Here is an 18,774-nt window from a genome sequence, read left to right on the forward strand (position 1 = left end):
GGATGGATGGATGGATGGATGGATGGATGGATGGATGGATGGATGGATGGATGGATGGATGGATGAACATGTAGATGATGGATGGATGGATGATGGATGGATGGATGGATGGATGGATGGATGGATGATGGATGGATGGATGGATGGATGGATGGATGGATGGATGGATGGATGAACATGTAGATGATGGATGGATGGATGATGGATGGATGGATGGATGGATGGATGGATGGATGGATGATGGATGGATGGATGGATGGATGGATGGATGGATGGATGAACATGTAGATGATGGATGGATGGATGATGGATGGATGGATGGATGGATGGATGAATGGATGGATGGATGGATGGATGGATGGATGGATGGATGGATGGATGGATGGATGGATGGATGGATGGATGGATGGATGGAAGGACGGCGCCCCCACTGAAAGGACACCAGCTCTGTTAGAGCTCCTAGTTTTTCAAATGATGGAAGATATTTTCAGGTCAAATTGTTCAACAACAACTAGTATTTGGCGAAGTGCTTTAAAAGAAGAGGGTTTCTGCTTGGTGGTAAACATTTTAGCTTGAACATTGAACATGTTTATGAATGACTTGACCTGACTTCTCTTTTGCTCCGCTGGTCTCCTCTACCAGGAGTGATCTACACCACCGACATGTTGGACCGGGAGACCAAGGACTCCTATTGGCTGACGGTGTACGCCAGTGACCGTGGCGTGGTCCCTCAGTTCACGACCATCGAGGTGTTCGTGCAGGTGGAGGACGTCAACGACAACGCCCCGCTAACATCCGAGCCGGCGTACCGGCCCTCGGTCCCCGAGAATTCCCCGCGAGATGTTTCGGTGATCCAGATCCAGGCCCAGGACCCCGACGCCGCCACTCCCGCTACTTCTCAAGGACTCAGCTACCGGATTATGAGTGGAAACCCACAGAACTTCTTCTTCATCAACCCCCGCACGGGTGAGTGAGTCCGGTCTGTGTTGGACAATCACAAAACCAGCGTCTAACACAGGGGTGTCAAACTCATTTTGCTTGCCGGGCCTGATTTGACCAATTTTTTTCTCGCGGGCCGCACGCTCAAAATAACAAAAACGGTGCGACATTTTTTTTTTTTACTATTGTTATCTAGTCCAATATCAGTTTAGTTAATTTTAAAGGAAATATGCACTTTGTTTACACTCTAATTATGTAAAACATATTTCTTCAGGATCTTTTCTTGAAATTTCTAATTTTTTTTTCAAATTATGTAAGATACTTTTAATATCATTTTACAAAGATAAACAGAAACAAGTATGTTTTTTTTCATATTTCGCTTTTTTATAGGAAATTTAATTAAAAGCTAAATCTTTCTTATTACATACGAGAGTGTTTCTTTGTGATTTAGAGATTTTTCCAGTACAATTAAGTGTATTTATTTTAAAAATTGGCGCAGATATTTACGCCAGTGTGCCGAAAAAGTCAGCACTTCTTTTTTAACTGTTTTACTTTGTCACTATCCTCGTATTCAAAACTGATATTCTCCCAATAAATATCTTCTATCATCTTTTTTAGCAGTGATATTTTTCCTGCGAAAATATATAATAGTAGTCAGTTAATAAAAATAAACGACCGTCTACAAAAAAATAAAATCAGCAAATGCATTCTAGAAAACTAAAAAAATGTCAAACTGCTCTTTGTGGAATAACAATGGATTTGTAGAAGAAATATATTATCGGATATGCTGCGATTCATGGCAATTATTTATACCTTCCTTTTTAGTAAATTAACATTTCGTTTTTTTGCGTTGGAAACTTCTCGTGGGCCGCATGAAAATCTCTCTTTATCAGGACCTTAGAGGACCTCAGATGTTTTCATCACAAACTTAGATGTTTTCATCAGGATCTCAGAGGTTTTTATCAGGACCTCAGATATTTTCATATGTAGAACACAGCGCTGTAAATAAACCCCGATGACCTGAGGTTTTCTGCTCTATGGTCTGGAGTGGTTTTAGTTACCGGCGGCACATTGTTGTCACGTTGGTATTTGTCATCACTTCAGTATCCTCATAAGAGTTTAATAATCCCAGACCGTTATGTCTCCTGTCCCAGGCCTGATCACCACCACGTCACGGAAACTGGACCGAGAGCAACAATCAGAGCACGTTTTGGAGGTAAGGAGGAAAAATACAGTCTTTATTAAGATGAAATAACAAATATTTGTTACATAAAGAAATCCAGGAATTACATGTGAAGCGCAGCCACAAATATGTAACATAATAAGAAATCAATAGTTTGACATTTGAACACGTTGGAGGTTCAACTGTCCGTCTGCACTTTTACATGACATGAAGGGTTGTCCAGATCAGCTAGCTCCAGAGTTTCACTGTCATTCTTCTAGTTTCTGCATTTATTTGGAGAATTTATCTCGTTTCTAAAATCTAACTCGGGAATTCGTCCATCTTCATCTTTGACTTGTTAAACTTCCCGTTTTTACTCTGATGGCTCCTTAAAGGAGCATGAGGCTCCTTTTAAGAAATGAGACTCTCTAGCGCCACCCTTCACCACGACGGCCGTCGGGGGTACTGCAGCCAACAGTGAAGCCGGCACGGGAGAACGGGGAGAACGTGCATGCAGCGCCATGTGACGTCACATCCGCCCAGCGCGGGAAAATCGGGACAGAATTGCAGCACATTTTGCAGCAACAGCCTGTTCAAGGCAATGGAGAGATACACTAGAGGAAACATTCTTTTTGGTTTGGAACGCTTCATCTGACATTATTACTAGAAAACTTAAAACCGATACACATTTTTTTCATAAATCCTGCCTCAATCCGGCCTCATGCTCCTTTAAATGATCAATAAACTTGATTGTGCAATTTTTATCAACTTTCATCCACCTCTGGAAGCAGCACCCTGGAATAAGAATGTCTCAGATTTCCTGTTGTTTTTTTTCCAGATTAGAATAATGTCACATTTCCAACATAATGCTAATAGCTCCTCTCCATCTGGACACCAAACAGGAAGGTAAAGGCAGTATTGTTTAACTCCCCGAGCTGGCTCTTTGAACAAAAGAAAGAAAAAATGAGACTGTGTTTATGGAGATTACTAAGCAGAAGGCTGGGTGTGGGTGTGAAGGATGCTGGGAGAACGTTCTCTGTCTGACTGCATGGCTGCAGGTGTGAAGTGAGGAGGAGGGATGGTGGCATGGGGGGTTTTCAGGGTTTGGGCTAAAATTCTTATCTCCAGTGAAGGTCCTTTGCTATTCCAACATGATGGAACCCCAGATCACAAAGCAAGGAATAAAACTGGTCCCGGTCCAGAACCCTGTGGAACGCCATATCACACTCAAGTTTATGCAGGGTTTTCACTATTTACATAAACAAACTGAAACATATTGTATAAATAATGCTAATTTCAATGCTAAATGATCATCAGAATTGAGACCCAGCTATTTGCAGTCTCAGCACTGAGTAAGATGACAAGATGGTGTCTTTTTGGACGTAGCTCTCGTGTATAAAGGGACTGTCGGTTTGGGTGAAGAAAAAAAAATTAAAAAAATAAATAAATACATAGAAAGATATTCTAGCACGCTTTTATCCAAAGTCGCTTTGGATAAAAGCGTCTGCTAAATGACAATGGCCGGGTTTCCCAGATCAGTTAAGTAGTTCTTAACAGCGAAAGACTTCTTTCAAACCTTCTTAAGGAGCCTGTGAAAGAAAATCGCGTTTCCCAGAGTCGCTCTTAGCTTAAGTATCTCTTTCATTAAGAAGGAAATGAAAGATGCTGCTGACCCAGTCTTTCCAACCATCTTAGTGAACAAAGACTCACAGATCCAGCCGCGTCAGGCAAATCAATATCACACCAAGCAATGAGATATTAAAACAATGCACCCCGCACAAATTTTGATTTATTTTATACTTTAGATTTATATTGTTTAGCATTTATTGGTGACAGCAAAGGGGGAAAAAAAGAAAAATAAGGAATAACAAGTGTGTTCCTGTATATGCTTTATGCGCACAAATAAAACGATCATCATGAATATCATTTATTTGATAATTTGGCTGCTATACAGCATGTTCTCGCTGCAAATCAACCGCGTCACCGTGCGCGAAGCAGAACTGTTTATATGAACGCATTCGTGCGTCAGCACTTCAGTCCCCTGGACGTGTGTCGGACCGGGCTGTCAGGCAGCCGGGACACCTGCGCCGTGCCCGAGCCCGAGCCCCTATGTGATGACAGGGAAGCAGCAGCTGAAGAACGAGATCCTTTGATGAATCGTTCATTCATTCATTCATTCATTTTCTGAATCTTTTTGCCCAGAAGAAAAAAGAGCGAAGACAACGACCCATAACTATTTTCTTCTCTTGAAAAAACCCACCTGCCGAGTCGGGATGCAGCATCATTCAGAAGAGGAGGAATACGTGCGAGGCGGGGATGATCTCAGCAATCTGAAGCCCTCTATAATTGTAAAAAGAATTTCACTTATCACGGGTTCTTTTTGGAACATAACCCCTGCGAAAAACCAGGGTTTGCTGTAATTCCACGTTGCGATTTGCGAAACTCGCCTTCTCTTGGCTCATGTTTTTGAACACACACACACGCCCACCCCGTTTACTCCCGGTCTCCGTGTGTGGGGAAAAAAAGCCTCACTGTAGCCAGAAATAACGGAGTAACACACCGTTTGGATGAAAAAGGGTCATTGAATTATATTTATCATCTTAATTTTTTATTATAACGCACAGGCAGCAGGGAATTAGTGCGTTAGGTAGCAGTGCTGCTGTGAAAATGCGCTGATAGTGATCGGTGATCGATTTGCCTGGCATCGATTCATTTGGTTTCAGAACCGTACAGCTGCTCCAAAAAGCTTCTGAAAGAGCGAAACTAAAGAACGGTGTTAAGAAGTCATCTGGGAAACACCCGTATCTTAGGATTCTCTCTTAGTTCAAACCTTCTTTGAACCTCTCTTAAATCCTTAAGAGAGGTTGGATCTGGGAAACCCGGCCAATATTAGTAGTAGCGGTAGTAGTAAATATGACTTGATCCAGTTAAATCCAGAACTATTGATCCTGATGATGAGTCTGACTAGCGAGATGTTGTGGTCAAAGGTCTTTAGTGCAGCACTGAGATCTGTATTTGACAACCAGTTGGAATGAATTTTGTGTAAATTGAATCCCCCACTATAGATGAATGGATCGGAATAATATATGAAATATATGTAATGGAAAAGTTGTCATTCTCTCTAAAAATCGAGAAGGAGACATTTGACCAGATGTGTCTAAGTGGACTAAGAACATCAAACCTATAAGGCCTGACTTTTGCTAACTTGACAAAAATAAGGAGTGGGATCAAAATGTGTTTTGTAATATGATATATTGATATAATCTACAGCACGATCTTTACTCATTCTGCTTTGTGTGTAATTTTCTGTATGTAATATTTAAGATGAGAAGATTTCCATGTTCCATGTAAATATTTTATAAAGAAAATTCTGGGAAGAGCCAGGAGGCAAATCGGACATCAGAAGGACTACAAAATGTCATGCAAATGTTATGTTATCTTACTTGAAGTGAGTTTGACGCTATGTAAATCTGCATCTGTGAAATCAAGGCTTTTCCACATAAAAGATTTAAAAAAAAAAAGGATTTTGTGTAAATCTGAATTGAAAGGTCTTATTGTTCCGTCACAGGTGGTGGTTTCAGATGGCGGTCCTGGTCCCCGGCAGAGTACCGTGTGGGTCATGGTTCAGGTCCTGGATGAAAACGACAACAGACCCACGTTTCCTGAGAAGGTTTACCAGCTCAGACTCCCAGAGCGAGAGCGCAGGAAGAAGGCGGAGGCCATCTACCGAGTGTTTGCCTACGACCACGACGACGGGCCCAACGGAGACCTCTCCTACAGCATCGTGGACGGCAACGAGGACGGCAAATTCTTCATTGACCCTAAGACGGGTGTTATATCATCACGGAAGGCCTTTACCGCGGGTGGCTACGACATCCTGACGGTGAGAGTCTTTTGTTTAACATCTTGGCAAGTTTTAGGTCGGTTCACTGGCTAAACTCTAGCATTTTTAGATCTAGACACATCTATTTCTAGATTTTTGTCTGAACAAGTCTGGATTACCCCCAAAAAAACCTGAATAAAAAAGAAAAGATAAAAAAGTATCTGAATCTACCATAAAATGAGATCTGATTGTCATCGACAGTACAGACCAAAAGTTGGGACACACATTCTCATTCAAACCAATGGGGAAGTGTGTCCAAACTTTTGGTCTGTACTGTACGTCACAATAACAGACGAGACCTGCAGTTCCTCCTCCGACCACTGGGGTCAGGGGGGGGTAGTGGTTGGTATGTGGAAGCTGGAGCATTGTGGGCGTTGGGCGATACAGCTCAGGAGGGGTTGGTATAGAGAACAGTCTCAAAAGTGACAAATGCACACGCCGATACACAAATGCACAGGACAAGATTCACAAATGCACGGGATGATTTGCAAATGCACAGAACAATTCACACGTGCGTAGGACAAGATACTAGGGGTGGAACAATATATCGTTGCCACGAAATTTCGCGATACAAAAAACGTCACGAAACGTGTCGTGGAGGTGACAAACTGTATCGCGATATTGTGTTATTAATATTAATCTATTGTGTTGACTAGAAAACCGCCGACCGCGCCTCGACCCGCGGACCAAAATCTTCCTCCGCTCAGAAGAAACTAGTACCTTTTTGCGGTCCCGATCACGGGACTCTTGGGGGTTTTGAGCTCTGAACTTTTACTTATGTAAGGCTGGTGTAGAGTTAAGCCTTACCTTATTAAATTATTAAATTTTTGGGGTGGTGAGTAGGATAAACACGGGGAAACTTCTGCTGAGTTCCAGTGTACTTTAATGTCCCTCAACAGCGTAGGATTTTAGAACATCAACACAGCACCTAGTGCCGTACTGTGGCGTATCACTCCGCCCAATCTAAAACAGACTAATCACTACAGATAAACTGACTAGTGTCATTATAGTCCCTGATTTACATCAGGATATAAAGAATATATTTATAAAATAATGAACCCTGAATTACCAAAATAACCTTTTAACAAAAATAAATCTCCTCTTACACTTATAAGGTGAGCATGAATCAATCTGTTTATGATGTAAAATTGTATGTATTTATTTACTTTTATTTATTTATTTAATTTTAGTTGTTAAATTTCTGGAAAAGAAAAAAGTAAAATCATACATGAGAGAAACTATTCAGTTTGTGGTAAATATTTGTACTTGTATGAAACTGAAGATGCATAATGCAAACCTGACATTTACTTTTAGTTCAGTTTGTGGAAAATGTTTGGCCTGGCTTTCTCTTTAAAACTTAAACAGTTATAAAGCATTACAAACTGTAACAATAGGGCAAACGCACAGCATTGTTTTGTATTTTGTGTCTTTCAAATAAAAGACAATTTTTTCCAGTCATTTGTTCCTCATTCAAGGTTGTTAAAAAAATACTGCTATAATATCGTATCGTACCGTATCGTGAGATTAGTGTATCGTTACACCCCTACAAGATACACAAATGTATTTTTGATGCACACAAATATAACCTGATTTACAAATGGTTTGTGATCTATGGACTTCACTGCATTTGTGTGTGACTTTTGAGATTCCCCTTACGTCCCTCAATCCACAAATGTCTTTTTTTTAAACACGGAAGGATCTGCAACCAATCAGATGTCCTCCTTTGTTTCAGCCAATCATAAGAGCGTACCCCACGTGGGGGACGGTTTACTCATAAACCAAACAGATTAAAGGGGCGGATACACCTGCTGTTTGAGCCCGCGTTCACGTCCGTTCGCTTAAAAAGTGATTCAATATTTGGTAGTAGTTTAATAAACCAGCTGGTGGAATAAAGATGAATAAACAAGACAGCAACACGGATGAAGAGGAGATCACTGCTCTGCTTTTCTTGTGATCTCCTCCTCTGTGGTAAAGAAAACAGCACGATGGGATAGTTTGTCGGGGAGCTCGTTCCTCCTGCCGATGCAGCAACTGATGATGAGAAACAGCGGCGATATTTCTGCATTTCCTCTGTTTCGTTTGACGGCTTGTTACATGGGATTGTCCCGCTGAATACTACTACTACTGTCATTTAGCAGACGCTTTTATCCAAAGCGACTTACATCTGAGACACACACCATGGAGCAATTAGGACTAAGGCCTTGCTCAGGGGCCCAAGGTGGTTCATCTTGGTTGCCATTCTGGGGTCGTTTGAACCTGGTTCCTCCAAACCCAAGCTCAGCTCTGTAGCCACTAGCAGAGGTGTCAAGTAACGAAGTACAAATACTTTGTTACCTTACTTAAGTAGAAATGTTGGTTATCTATACTTCACTGGAGTAATTATTTTTCAGACGACTTTTTAATTTTACTCCTTACATTTTCATGCAATTATCTGTACTTTTTACTCCTTACATTTTAAAAACAGCCTTGTTACTCTATTTCATTTGGGCCTTTAATAAAAACTATCCAGTTAAATTGCTCCATCCGGATAGAGTGAATTTGGTTGTGGTTGTTTCAGATGTTCTTGTCCAGTTTTGTTCTTCCATCCGTTCCCTCAGATTCCTGCAACTAAACTTGGATGTACATTCCAATAAAGGTTAGGATAAATGATAACATGCCTCTGAAGTTTGACTTTTTGCACCATTACAAAACTTATAGGCAACTAGTCATCATATCTCCTGCTCTCTGAAACACATGTTAATGCTCAATAGTACACATATATGGTTCTTTAATATATTTATATTAACACATGTTAATGCTCAATAGTACACATATATGCTTCTTTAATATATTTGCATTATACTAAGATACATTCATTTTCAATGGCTTTTGTCCTTAATGGCTTTTTCCCCTTACATTACTTTTACTTTTATACTTTAGGTAGTTTTGAAACCAGTACTTTTATACTTTTACTTGAGTAAAAAACTTGAGTTGATACTTCAACTTGTACAGGAGTATTTTGAAACTCTAGTATCTATACTTCTACCTGAGTAATGAATGTGAATACTGAAGACACCTCTGGCCACTAGACTACCAACCCCTATACACACTTGTGAATTGTTCTGTGCATTTGCAAATCATCCCGTGCATTTGTGACTCTTCTCCTGTGCATCTGTGGATCGGGGTGTGCATTTGTCACTTTTGAGACTGTTCTAGCTCCATACTCATCTAGATGTTTGTTGGAGGGCTACACTGATATAACGTGAAAACCTCTCAGATGTTCCTTCACCTGTTCACTTCCTGCGTTCAGATCAAAGCAGCGGACAACGGGCGTCCTCAGAAGGCGTCGACCGCTCGTCTCCACATCGAGTGGATCCGCCGGCCGCCCCCGTCGACTCCCCCGCTGCTCTTCGATGAGCCGTTCTACAACTTCACCATCATGGAGAACGACCAGGTGGCCGCGATCGTGGGCGTGGTTTCCCTGCAGCAGAGCTCAGCTCCCGTGTGGCTGGACATCAGAGGTAAACACCTGCACGTGAGCACAGGTTTGGACGTGTCTGAGCGGTGTGTGAGGGTGGACGGTGTTGCTGAGAGTCCGTCTGAATGAGAGACGAGCAGATAGGACAGATTCACTGAATGTTCTGGAGAAACCAGTCACCATGGAAACACAGATCCATCCATCCATCCATCATCTTCATATTACCCAGGTTCAGGTCATGGGGGAAGTGGTCAGAAAACAACCTCCCTCTCTCCACCCACCTCCTCCATATCTTTGGGGAAGACGCTGAGATGTTCCCAGACCAGCTGAGAGAGGTGATCTCTCCAGTGAGTCCTGGGTCAAAAGCCTGAATTATGGTTCTGCGTCAAACCAACGCAGAGCACACGCCGTCACCGTGACGCCGTCGTGAACCTTCAGACTTCTCCGTCACTCCATTTCTCCACGGTGCAGTTCCCCCCGCGACCGCTAATTCGTGATCTTTCCCTGAATGGTTTATCCGACTTTTTCCGGTCACAGTGAATCAAAGAGATAAGGACAACTATTGTGTAAAAAAACAAAACCAAAAAAATCACACATACACGAAGAAAAGAGCGCTGAAAGTTCACGACTGTTTCAAACCGGAAACCGGAAATGCGTTGCTTCCGAGCGAACCAATCACAGCCCTCTCCGTCTGCGTTTGGTCTGCGTCGCCTCCACGCGTAGTTACAATTTTCGGGAGGAGCACTTTTAGTGACGGCGTCAGTGACGGCGTCAGTGACGGCGTGTGGTCTGCGTCGACGCGTAGCCTACGCCGTAGGCACGGCGTCGTTTTGACGCAGAACCATAACTCAAGCTTAACTCGTCCAACCAGGACTCATGTCTGGAACCCCTCACCATGGAGGCGTCCAGCAGACGTCCACCCCAGCTGTCTCCTCTGGACGTGGAGGAGCAGTGACTCTACTCCGAGTCTCTCCCGGATGACTGAACTTATCCTGTCTCTAATGGCGCTTTTCCACTAGCACCTACTCAGCTCAACTCAACTCAGACTGGTTTCTTTTCCACTACAATTCAGCACCTGGAGCAGAAGTAGGAGGTTGGAGAAGCTGCTGTGACGTATTTGATTGTGTATCTAAAGGAAGAAGACAACAACACTAAAGATGTAGAACCTGGAGGAGATGATAGATGTGCTGCTGGATCTGTGGCTTGTGTTTGATATCAAGTTAAAAAATGAGAGTGAGAGAAGCTTCAAGCAGCGACACTTTCTAATTTTTTTAGTTTGTCTCTGTGCTGCTGAAAAGTCAGCTGGAGCCGTGAGCAGCTATGAAGAGACAGAGCTCCTGGTAGATCTGGTCGTTCCTTATCTCCGTCTAGATCCCTTTTTAATTCTCTCCTCAGCACCAGGTTTATGAACATCTGCACCTCAGAGTTGGATCACCAAACAGACTTTTGCTGCCATTGCTGGTTGAATAAAATGAACCAGAATCCGTCAGAGTCTCTTTCTCTGATTTCCTCCTCCTGACTCAGACGTCTGACTCCAACCCCCCGACCAATCGGTGGCCTGTAGTGTGATGATGTCAGATACAGCCGACTCAGCAGCTTAGAACCTCGGCAGAATAGTTACAGAAAAGTATCTACTCTGCACGTTAGACCCCTGGTGGGAAAGAACCAAACTGAGGACAGTCGGGCTGAGTAGGTACTAGTGGAAAAGCGCCATAAGGCAGAGTCCAACCACCCTGCAGAGGAAACTCATCTCAGCTTCTTTATCCTCCATCTGGTTCTTTCAGTCTCTACCCAAAGCTCCATGGGTGAGGGGGGGACATGGATCCACCTGTAGACAGTCTCAGCTCTGAGTCCACACTCCTGCAGACGCTGCACCGATCAACAGGTCAATCTCCTGCTCCACCCTCCCTTTAGTCATGAACATGAATCTGGATAACATAAGATACTGATACTTGTCCTCCAGAGGCGGAAACTCACTCCCGACCTGCAGAGGACGTCCCATCCTTCTGCTGGTTCCCACCCCTGCTGCTGCATACTGGGCTCCATTGAGAGGTGGAAGAACAGAAATCCTCTTCTTCCTAGCTCCTGTGTTCCTGAGACCTCTGAACAGACTGTGACGAAAGGACTCCCGATTGAGTCCTGCCTGGAGTGAATTCAGCTTAGCACCGACAAAGCAGACAAAACTCTGGCTTCATTCTTTAGACTCTAAAGAATGGAGTTCTTTCAGTCCCTGTAACAGTTGCAGGGAGTGAAAGGATGCTAGTAATGGACTCAGAACCACATACTCCTGGTATGGGCTCATCACCCAGCTGAGTCTGTGGACTCTGAAATGGGTTCATAGAGGGTCTGCATTGACGTCACTTTCCCGCTGGGCCAGCGCTCTTACTCTTACTGAGTGGCAAAACATCATCAAAAACAGCTGCAACTAGTGGAGAAGACGGGATAACAGCTGATTATCAGCTTAAATTAAAGTCAGTTGGACTTGACAGTGACCCGTACAGTTACCCCAAGAACCAGTGGTCCATGGACATTAATATTTGGTACAGTTACCAAGAACCAGTGGTCCATGGACATTAATATTTGGTACAGTTACCAAGAACCAGTGGTCCATGGACATTAATATTTGGTACAGTTACCAAGAACCAGTGGTCCATGGACATTAATATTTGGCCACGAATCCAGTTTCCTGATATTTATATGTACTTAATTTCTACCACGGGGAAATACACGAAGCAAAGCTTGAAGGAATACAAAAGTCTTGACGCTTGGTCCGACTTCAAGGCAGGATTTGTTGTAGAAATTAAAGTGATGAGGACTCCGAACTTTATGATTTGACCGTTTAACGTTAGCTACCCAAAAATCCAACATTACCTGATACAGAATGGGAACCACAAATCCACGTTTCGGTGTCTGGAATCCAGTTGTTTCTGTGAATTGCAGCGATCCATTTGTCTCTTTTAAGCTTATTTTTTGGCAGTCTGTAAAACGATAACTCTGATTTCTTGCTAAATCTATGAGTACAGTCGATCACACAACAGCTCTTTCCCATTTTAGATGTTTTCCTGTTGCTCAAACTGAAAGTTTACGCTGCCACTCAGTCTTTCTGTCACTCAGTCTTTCTGACACTCAGTCTTTCTGACACTCAGTCTTTCTGTCACTCAGTCTTTCTGACACTCAGTCTTTCTGACACTCAGTCTTTCTGACACTCAGTCTTTCTGACACTCAGTCTTTCTGACACTCAGCGGGCGTAACCCGCTGTGAAGTCGAATCTGTGACGTCATGTGCATTCCCTCTATTGGAGCTGAGGTCATAAAAAGCTCCACGATGGCGGGTTGGAGAGGTGCCTGAATTCTCCCCCGAGTTACTCGAGTCTCTGGAGGTTGCAGGGGTGACTTGGTTGACACGTCTCTGCAACATCATGTGTACATCGGGGGCAATCCCTCTGGATCAGGCTGGGGATGGTGGACCCTCTTCTTAAGGAGAAGAACCGGTCACTCCTCAGCCTCCCTGGGGGAGGAGGAACAATACTAGTCCCGTCCTGGGAACAGCGAGCCCAGGGCAACGTTCCCAGCATCTCCCTGCATGAGACTGAAGTGGATGTGGGAGGTAAATGTTCACCCATGGTGTCATCAGTGAGCCGCCAAAGTCACTTTTCATGTGTCTTTCTCTCAGACTCTGTCTTTCTCTGTCTTCTGTCACTCTTCATGTCTGTTTGTTTGTGTAATAACTCACGGCGGCTGGTTGTCTTCCACTTCCAGACTTCACATCCACATCGTCACAGAAATGATGAGCTATGTGTGGATAACTGTCTGCTCTGGTCTCTCTAGTCTGTCAGTATTCTGTCGTCCTCCTGCCTCGGAGATGTCTTTCCTTCCTGTCTCACCCTCTTCTCCTCTCTCTCCTCAATGCTTTCCGTCCTGGAAGCTTCCAGGTCTTTCCGTGAGATGTTCTATGTTCTGCAGAGCGCTGCTGTCAGGAACTCTTCTTCAGAAGGTATCTCACGCCCAGCTCCACGGCTCCCGGTCATCCCGGTTTCTCCCGGTCCTCCCGCTCATCCCGCTCCTCCCGGTTTTCCCACCTGCTCAATTCCCTGGCTGTTTTTACGTTTGTCTGTCAGTCCTCCTGCAGTTCTCCGTCGTTCCTATCATCACAAATGTTGTTTTTCTTTTAATCGGCCTGATGACGAGAGAAGTGAAGGAGTTAATCTGAATTCTGTTGGTGTGTGCATGTGCATCATGGGTAATCTCTGTTACAACCAGATTCTGCAGAACTTGTCAGACCTCCTGTGACATCACCCGGATGTTTCTGACGAGTACCGGGTAGTGCCGTGTTGGATCTGTCGGCCCCCGGTGGTCAGTCGGGGAACTGCAGTGGTTCCTGTTCTGACTGAGGACACACATGCCACTACGCTACCCCCTCACCCTGGTCCCGGAGCATCTCCGTCCCCGTGTCTGTGCTGTCTCTGCATGCGCCTCGTGTCTGTGATCGTGGCTTCTGTCTGGTGTTTGACTGGAGTCTGCGGAGTAGCAGATGTTTTGGGAAGCGTTCAAACAACCACTGTGATTCATTTACTTTGACCTTTGTCTCCTCGCAGATATCATGAACCCAAGATACTCAGGATGTTACGGAAGAGTATCAGGGCCAGGCAGGAGAAAAATAAAAATAATATTTTAGAGGATGAATACTTTTTTTTTTCATTATGCACTTTGAGAAAAAGTCGAAACGTCGAGAAAAAAGTCAAAATTTCGTGAATAAAGTTGAAATGTTGAGAATAAAGGCGAAATTTCAACTTCATTCTTGAAATTGTATTTCAACATTAAACTCGACATTTCGACTTTTTTCTTGACATTTTCGACTTTTTTCTCGAAAATCTTCCCCTCTCAAATATTTTTTCTCCTGCCTGGCCCTGATACTCTTCCGTAGGATGTTTCTAGTCGGCTTTAAATTAAATTAATTAAGTTTGTTAATAAACGTCCATGTGTCCAGAAGGTCCATCCAGCAAAGTCCTGACCATGTTCTGATGTTTCCATTCCTTCTCACGAAATTAAAGGATGTTCTGGCATCATGGATGCCCATGATGAAGAGCTCCAGGTCTTATTTTGCCCTTTTCTTCCTGCAAACAGGAAGTTACTTAGTGTTGTTCTGAATAACTCCTGAATAGGTGTCGTATAGGGTGCAACAGTACGGGGAAGTTTTCCTCTGCATGCCATCAATCGTTCTGAAATAGACGTTGCTGCTGTCCAACACCAGGACATTAGGTCTTCACGGAGGCCTCGAAGGAGATCTCAGACCTGGCTCCAAGCCTGGACGTCAACTGGTTGAGGGGCCAGCGTTGAGAGACCGGCTGCATTTTCTTATTTGTAAGATGTTGCGGAGGAGTCTCATGACAAAAACAGAAAAAAATAAATCTGGGTGAAAGGATGTAGATAATATAAATAATAGAAACATGAACTGCTAGTTGTCCAACCCCTCCCACATAATCAAAAGATGCCAGGAACAGGTCTTGAATGCAGCAGATGTTGATCTAAAAACCTTTAGATCAAGTACTTTTCTGCATCATAGATGTGGAAATGCCCTTTGGACTCTGATACAACCCATAGTTCTTTACAGAGTCTGGATTCTGGACTGGTCGATGACCACAGTCTACTTCTCTGCTTTGGTCTGGAGCACACGGAGCACATTACTTAAAAAAAAGGGTTGGTAGAGGGAGCAATGCCCAGGACTGACTTAGGTAGGAGCATTGGTGATAAAAATGTGAAAAAAAAAGAAGGAACACGTCATCATTACAGTCTGAAATCATTCGATTTTCTTCCTCCACCACCTTCCTCCACCAGGACTGGATTTGGTTTGTAATAAGTAAAACATAACATGTGTTGGGTTCATGGTGTTTTATTACAGAGATAAAAGTTAAGGTAAATGTAGGAATCGCTGGTTTTCTTTCACCTGTTTTGCGTTCATGGTTGAAGCGTTGTCTCTTCATCTGCTCTGACCTCCTTCAGGTGGAAACATCGACAGCGTGTTTGACGTGGAGAAGACGGTGGGGACTGTCGTCATCGCTAAGCCGCTAGACGCAGAGCAGCGCTCCTTCTACAACCTGAGCGTCGTGGCCACGGACGGAACCAACTCTGCCTCTGCACAGGTGACCTCTCTCCCTCCTGAGCCGCTTCTACCTGGTCCTAACGGGACGCTCCCTCTAAACTCTTTCTAGCCAGCAGGTTCCTGGAATATGATGCTACATGTGACTCTTATCATAGTTCCCCCACAGGCCAGCTGATCCCACATTTCTCCTTCAGGCGTTCATGTTTAGAACTATTTGCTTCTGAAAAATTCTTGGCTCTTACGCAGCCGTTTTTAAAAGTCGCCAAGCTAACACACATTTCAAACGTATTGACACACATTCCTTCTGCAGAGCAAATTCCATATTTATTTTGCAGTGTGGGATAGTGTAGTCTGATCACGTCATTTTCAAAACATCGGTATCGGCCAAAAAGCTGTTGGAGAAAAGTGACGGTAGTGTTATATAAATGATTATCTGTCACTCGTTAATCATCTTTTGGTCACTTTATTGACTCTCGGTGACGACACAACACAGGGATGATGGACTGCTATTTTGCGGGCTGGTGTTACGGTCTAAAGGGCCCCTCTCTGAACAACCACACTTGGTTCCTATGCTCTGCATAACATCATTACAACACAGTGACAGAAAACTATAAACTTTTGAACCTAGTAGGTAAAATACTACCTCCTTTGAAGGGAAATTTATTTATTTTTGATATTGCACTATTCTGCACTTTTCGTTTTAGTTTATAATTTCATGTTTAAACATTTTGTGGCACCAGTGCTGATAAGATGATTCATTGCCAAAATGTATCTGATCGGGAAAAAGTATCGGAATTGTATCGGGAGCCAAAAAAAGTGACCAGATCGGGAAAAATCGGGATCGGCAGATACTCAAACTCAAGTGATCGTGATCAGATCGGGAGCTAAAAAATCCTGATCCTGACAATCCTAGTGTGGAACCATTTCAAACAAGTGAATTTTGCTAAAGAAGCTAACTGGCTTAAGCAAAACAGCTCAACAACAGGTCTACAGTCTGACTTTGGCCAGTTCAGACTTGGGAGTGGCATCAACGCCCTCAACAAGACCTCTACAGGACATCCAGGCCACTACTGGAGATCCTTCAGGCTCACAGATGTACACCTCGACAATTCAATTCAATTTTATTTTTATAACTTTATTTATAAGATTTTTCAATATTTTTTAAGACAAACAATCAAGAAGATAATAGCAATAAAACAGAATATATAAACAAGGAAATAAAGATAAAATAAATACATGAATTAAATAATAACAACAACAATAATGATGATAAAATAAATAAATAGATAATTAACACATGGCGGGTTAAGGGTTACACATTAGTCCAAACATCTGTTAGTTAGTAGTACAATTGAGGGTTTCCACACATCCGAGTAACACTGTAAACATGACAAAAATAAAGGCTAAGCTACATCATGGAGAGACAGCGTGAATTCTAAGAAAGGGGACCAAGCCTTTATACATTTTTGGCGAGATTTGAATATGTTGTATCTGAGCTTTTCTAAAGGTTTAAAAGATATCACATATTTGACCCGTTTCGTGAATGTTGGGGGAATTCATTTCAATTTTCAATAAAATTTTATTTATATAGCGTCTATTACAACAGAACTTGTCTTTAGGATCTTTCCAGAGACCCAGAACATAAACCCCCGAGCAATTATTACATAAACAATGGCAGGTAAAAACTCCCCTAGTGGGAGAAAATCTGGCAATGAATATCTGAATCGACTGAAATTGTGAAAACGACTGCAATAATTGATAAATTAAAAAGAGTTTTTTTTTTTATTAAAATTTCAGCCATTCTAGTCGTGATTTCAGATGTTGTTTTAGCAGCAACATTTAACTGAGGCTGTTTGGACAGATTTGATCAGAATGAATGTGAAGTATTAATTAGCATCATAGGTTATTGTAGGTTAAATCAGTCAAACTAAAACAGATGACTACTGTTAACTGGGGGGGGGTTCTCCCTGCTGAGATGTTTGACTTGAACACGTCTGAGGAACGTCAGCTACTGCTTATCAGAGCAGATCAGCACATCTCAGTCAGCAATGTCCTCCCTCTCCGTCCTCTTCCAGATCCACATCACAGTTCTGGACAACAACGACAACGACCCCGTCTTCTCCCAGCCCACCTACGAGGTCACCATCTCCGAGGACACGCCGGTGGACACGGAGGTGGTCCAGGTCCTGGCGTCGGACCGCGACGAGCATCACGAGCTCACCTACTCCCTGCAGAGCTCCATCGACCCCAGCAGCATGCGTCTGTTCCGCATCCAGCCCCAGCTGGGAACCATCTACAGCAGCCAGACGCTGGACCACGAGGCCTGCGCCCAGCACATCCTCACCGTCATGGTAGGACACGCCAGCAGGGTTGAGCATGAACCAGTTAAAATGAACACGTTCATTCATCACGTTCATTTCTGTGAGAACGTGGAACTGAACGCAAAATATTTGCAAATAAAGAACTTGAACTTGTTCAGATCTGCAGACACGAACTGGAATTTGAACTGTTCAGATTATGTGAGTTTCAGCTTCACTGTTTAGGTCCAATTATTACAGAATAATCCTCCTTCTCATTTCACCAACGGCCAGCGCACATATTTAAAATACTCGACGAGACAATGACTTCACACTACATTACCCACAATGCAGTGCACACTACCATAGCAACGGGCTCCAGCTCCATGGCAACGGTGGCCCGAGCCCGGTACAGTCTTTACATGACCAGTGAAGAGAGAGATGATGATCCACTTATCATTATCTGCAGGAATTTTACACATCGTCTCCCAAAGAGTCTGATGGTAAAAGTCTAAACCTTTCTGTGCAAATTCTGTCCACCTGCGCTGTCTGAAGTCTGAACATCTGCCTCATCAACTTCAAATTCGAAACGTCATGTGGAGTTAAAGCATCCAGTCCAGTGTGAGAAAATATCTGCAAGTCCTTGACCCCTAACTTGCAACCCCCAACAGCCCCAAACGACCCCAGTCCCACTGCTGCTCCTTCAGGGGGAGGATTTACCTGCAACAGGTAGAAACACTGATAATGGACTACATTGTTGGAGATTTACCGCCTCTAAAGTTGAAAAGCCACTAGGACAATACATGATTGTATACAGGGAACAGTTTTAGGATAGGGGGGCGTTTCATTCGTACTTCTCACCTAAAAATATTGAAATTAACTGAATTTGAACTAGTTCAAAATGAAAATGGTGAACTATGAACGTCAACTGTTCATT

General features: G+C 43.3%; 1 protein-coding gene across 1 annotated transcript in view; it reads left to right on the forward strand.

Annotated features, from left to right (window-relative positions):
- Positions 1-18,774, forward strand: part of fat3a (FAT atypical cadherin 3a) — a 124,588-nt gene that overhangs the window by 36,257 nt on the left and 69,557 nt on the right. Inside the window, exons 4-10 of the mRNA XM_061718741.1 lie at positions 643-966; positions 2,094-2,155; positions 5,670-5,984; positions 9,274-9,484; positions 13,366-13,434; positions 15,441-15,580; positions 17,616-17,891. Of these exons, the coding sequence (XP_061574725.1) occupies positions 643-966; positions 2,094-2,155; positions 5,670-5,984; positions 9,274-9,484; positions 13,366-13,434; positions 15,441-15,580; positions 17,616-17,891 (1,397 nt within the window). The remainder of the gene's footprint in view (positions 1-642; positions 967-2,093; positions 2,156-5,669; positions 5,985-9,273; positions 9,485-13,365; positions 13,435-15,440; positions 15,581-17,615; positions 17,892-18,774) is intronic.

This window comes from Cololabis saira, chromosome 4, assembly GCF_033807715.1.
Source record: "Cololabis saira isolate AMF1-May2022 chromosome 4, fColSai1.1, whole genome shotgun sequence".
NCBI classification, from domain to species: Eukaryota; Metazoa; Chordata; class Actinopteri; order Beloniformes; family Belonidae; genus Cololabis; species Cololabis saira.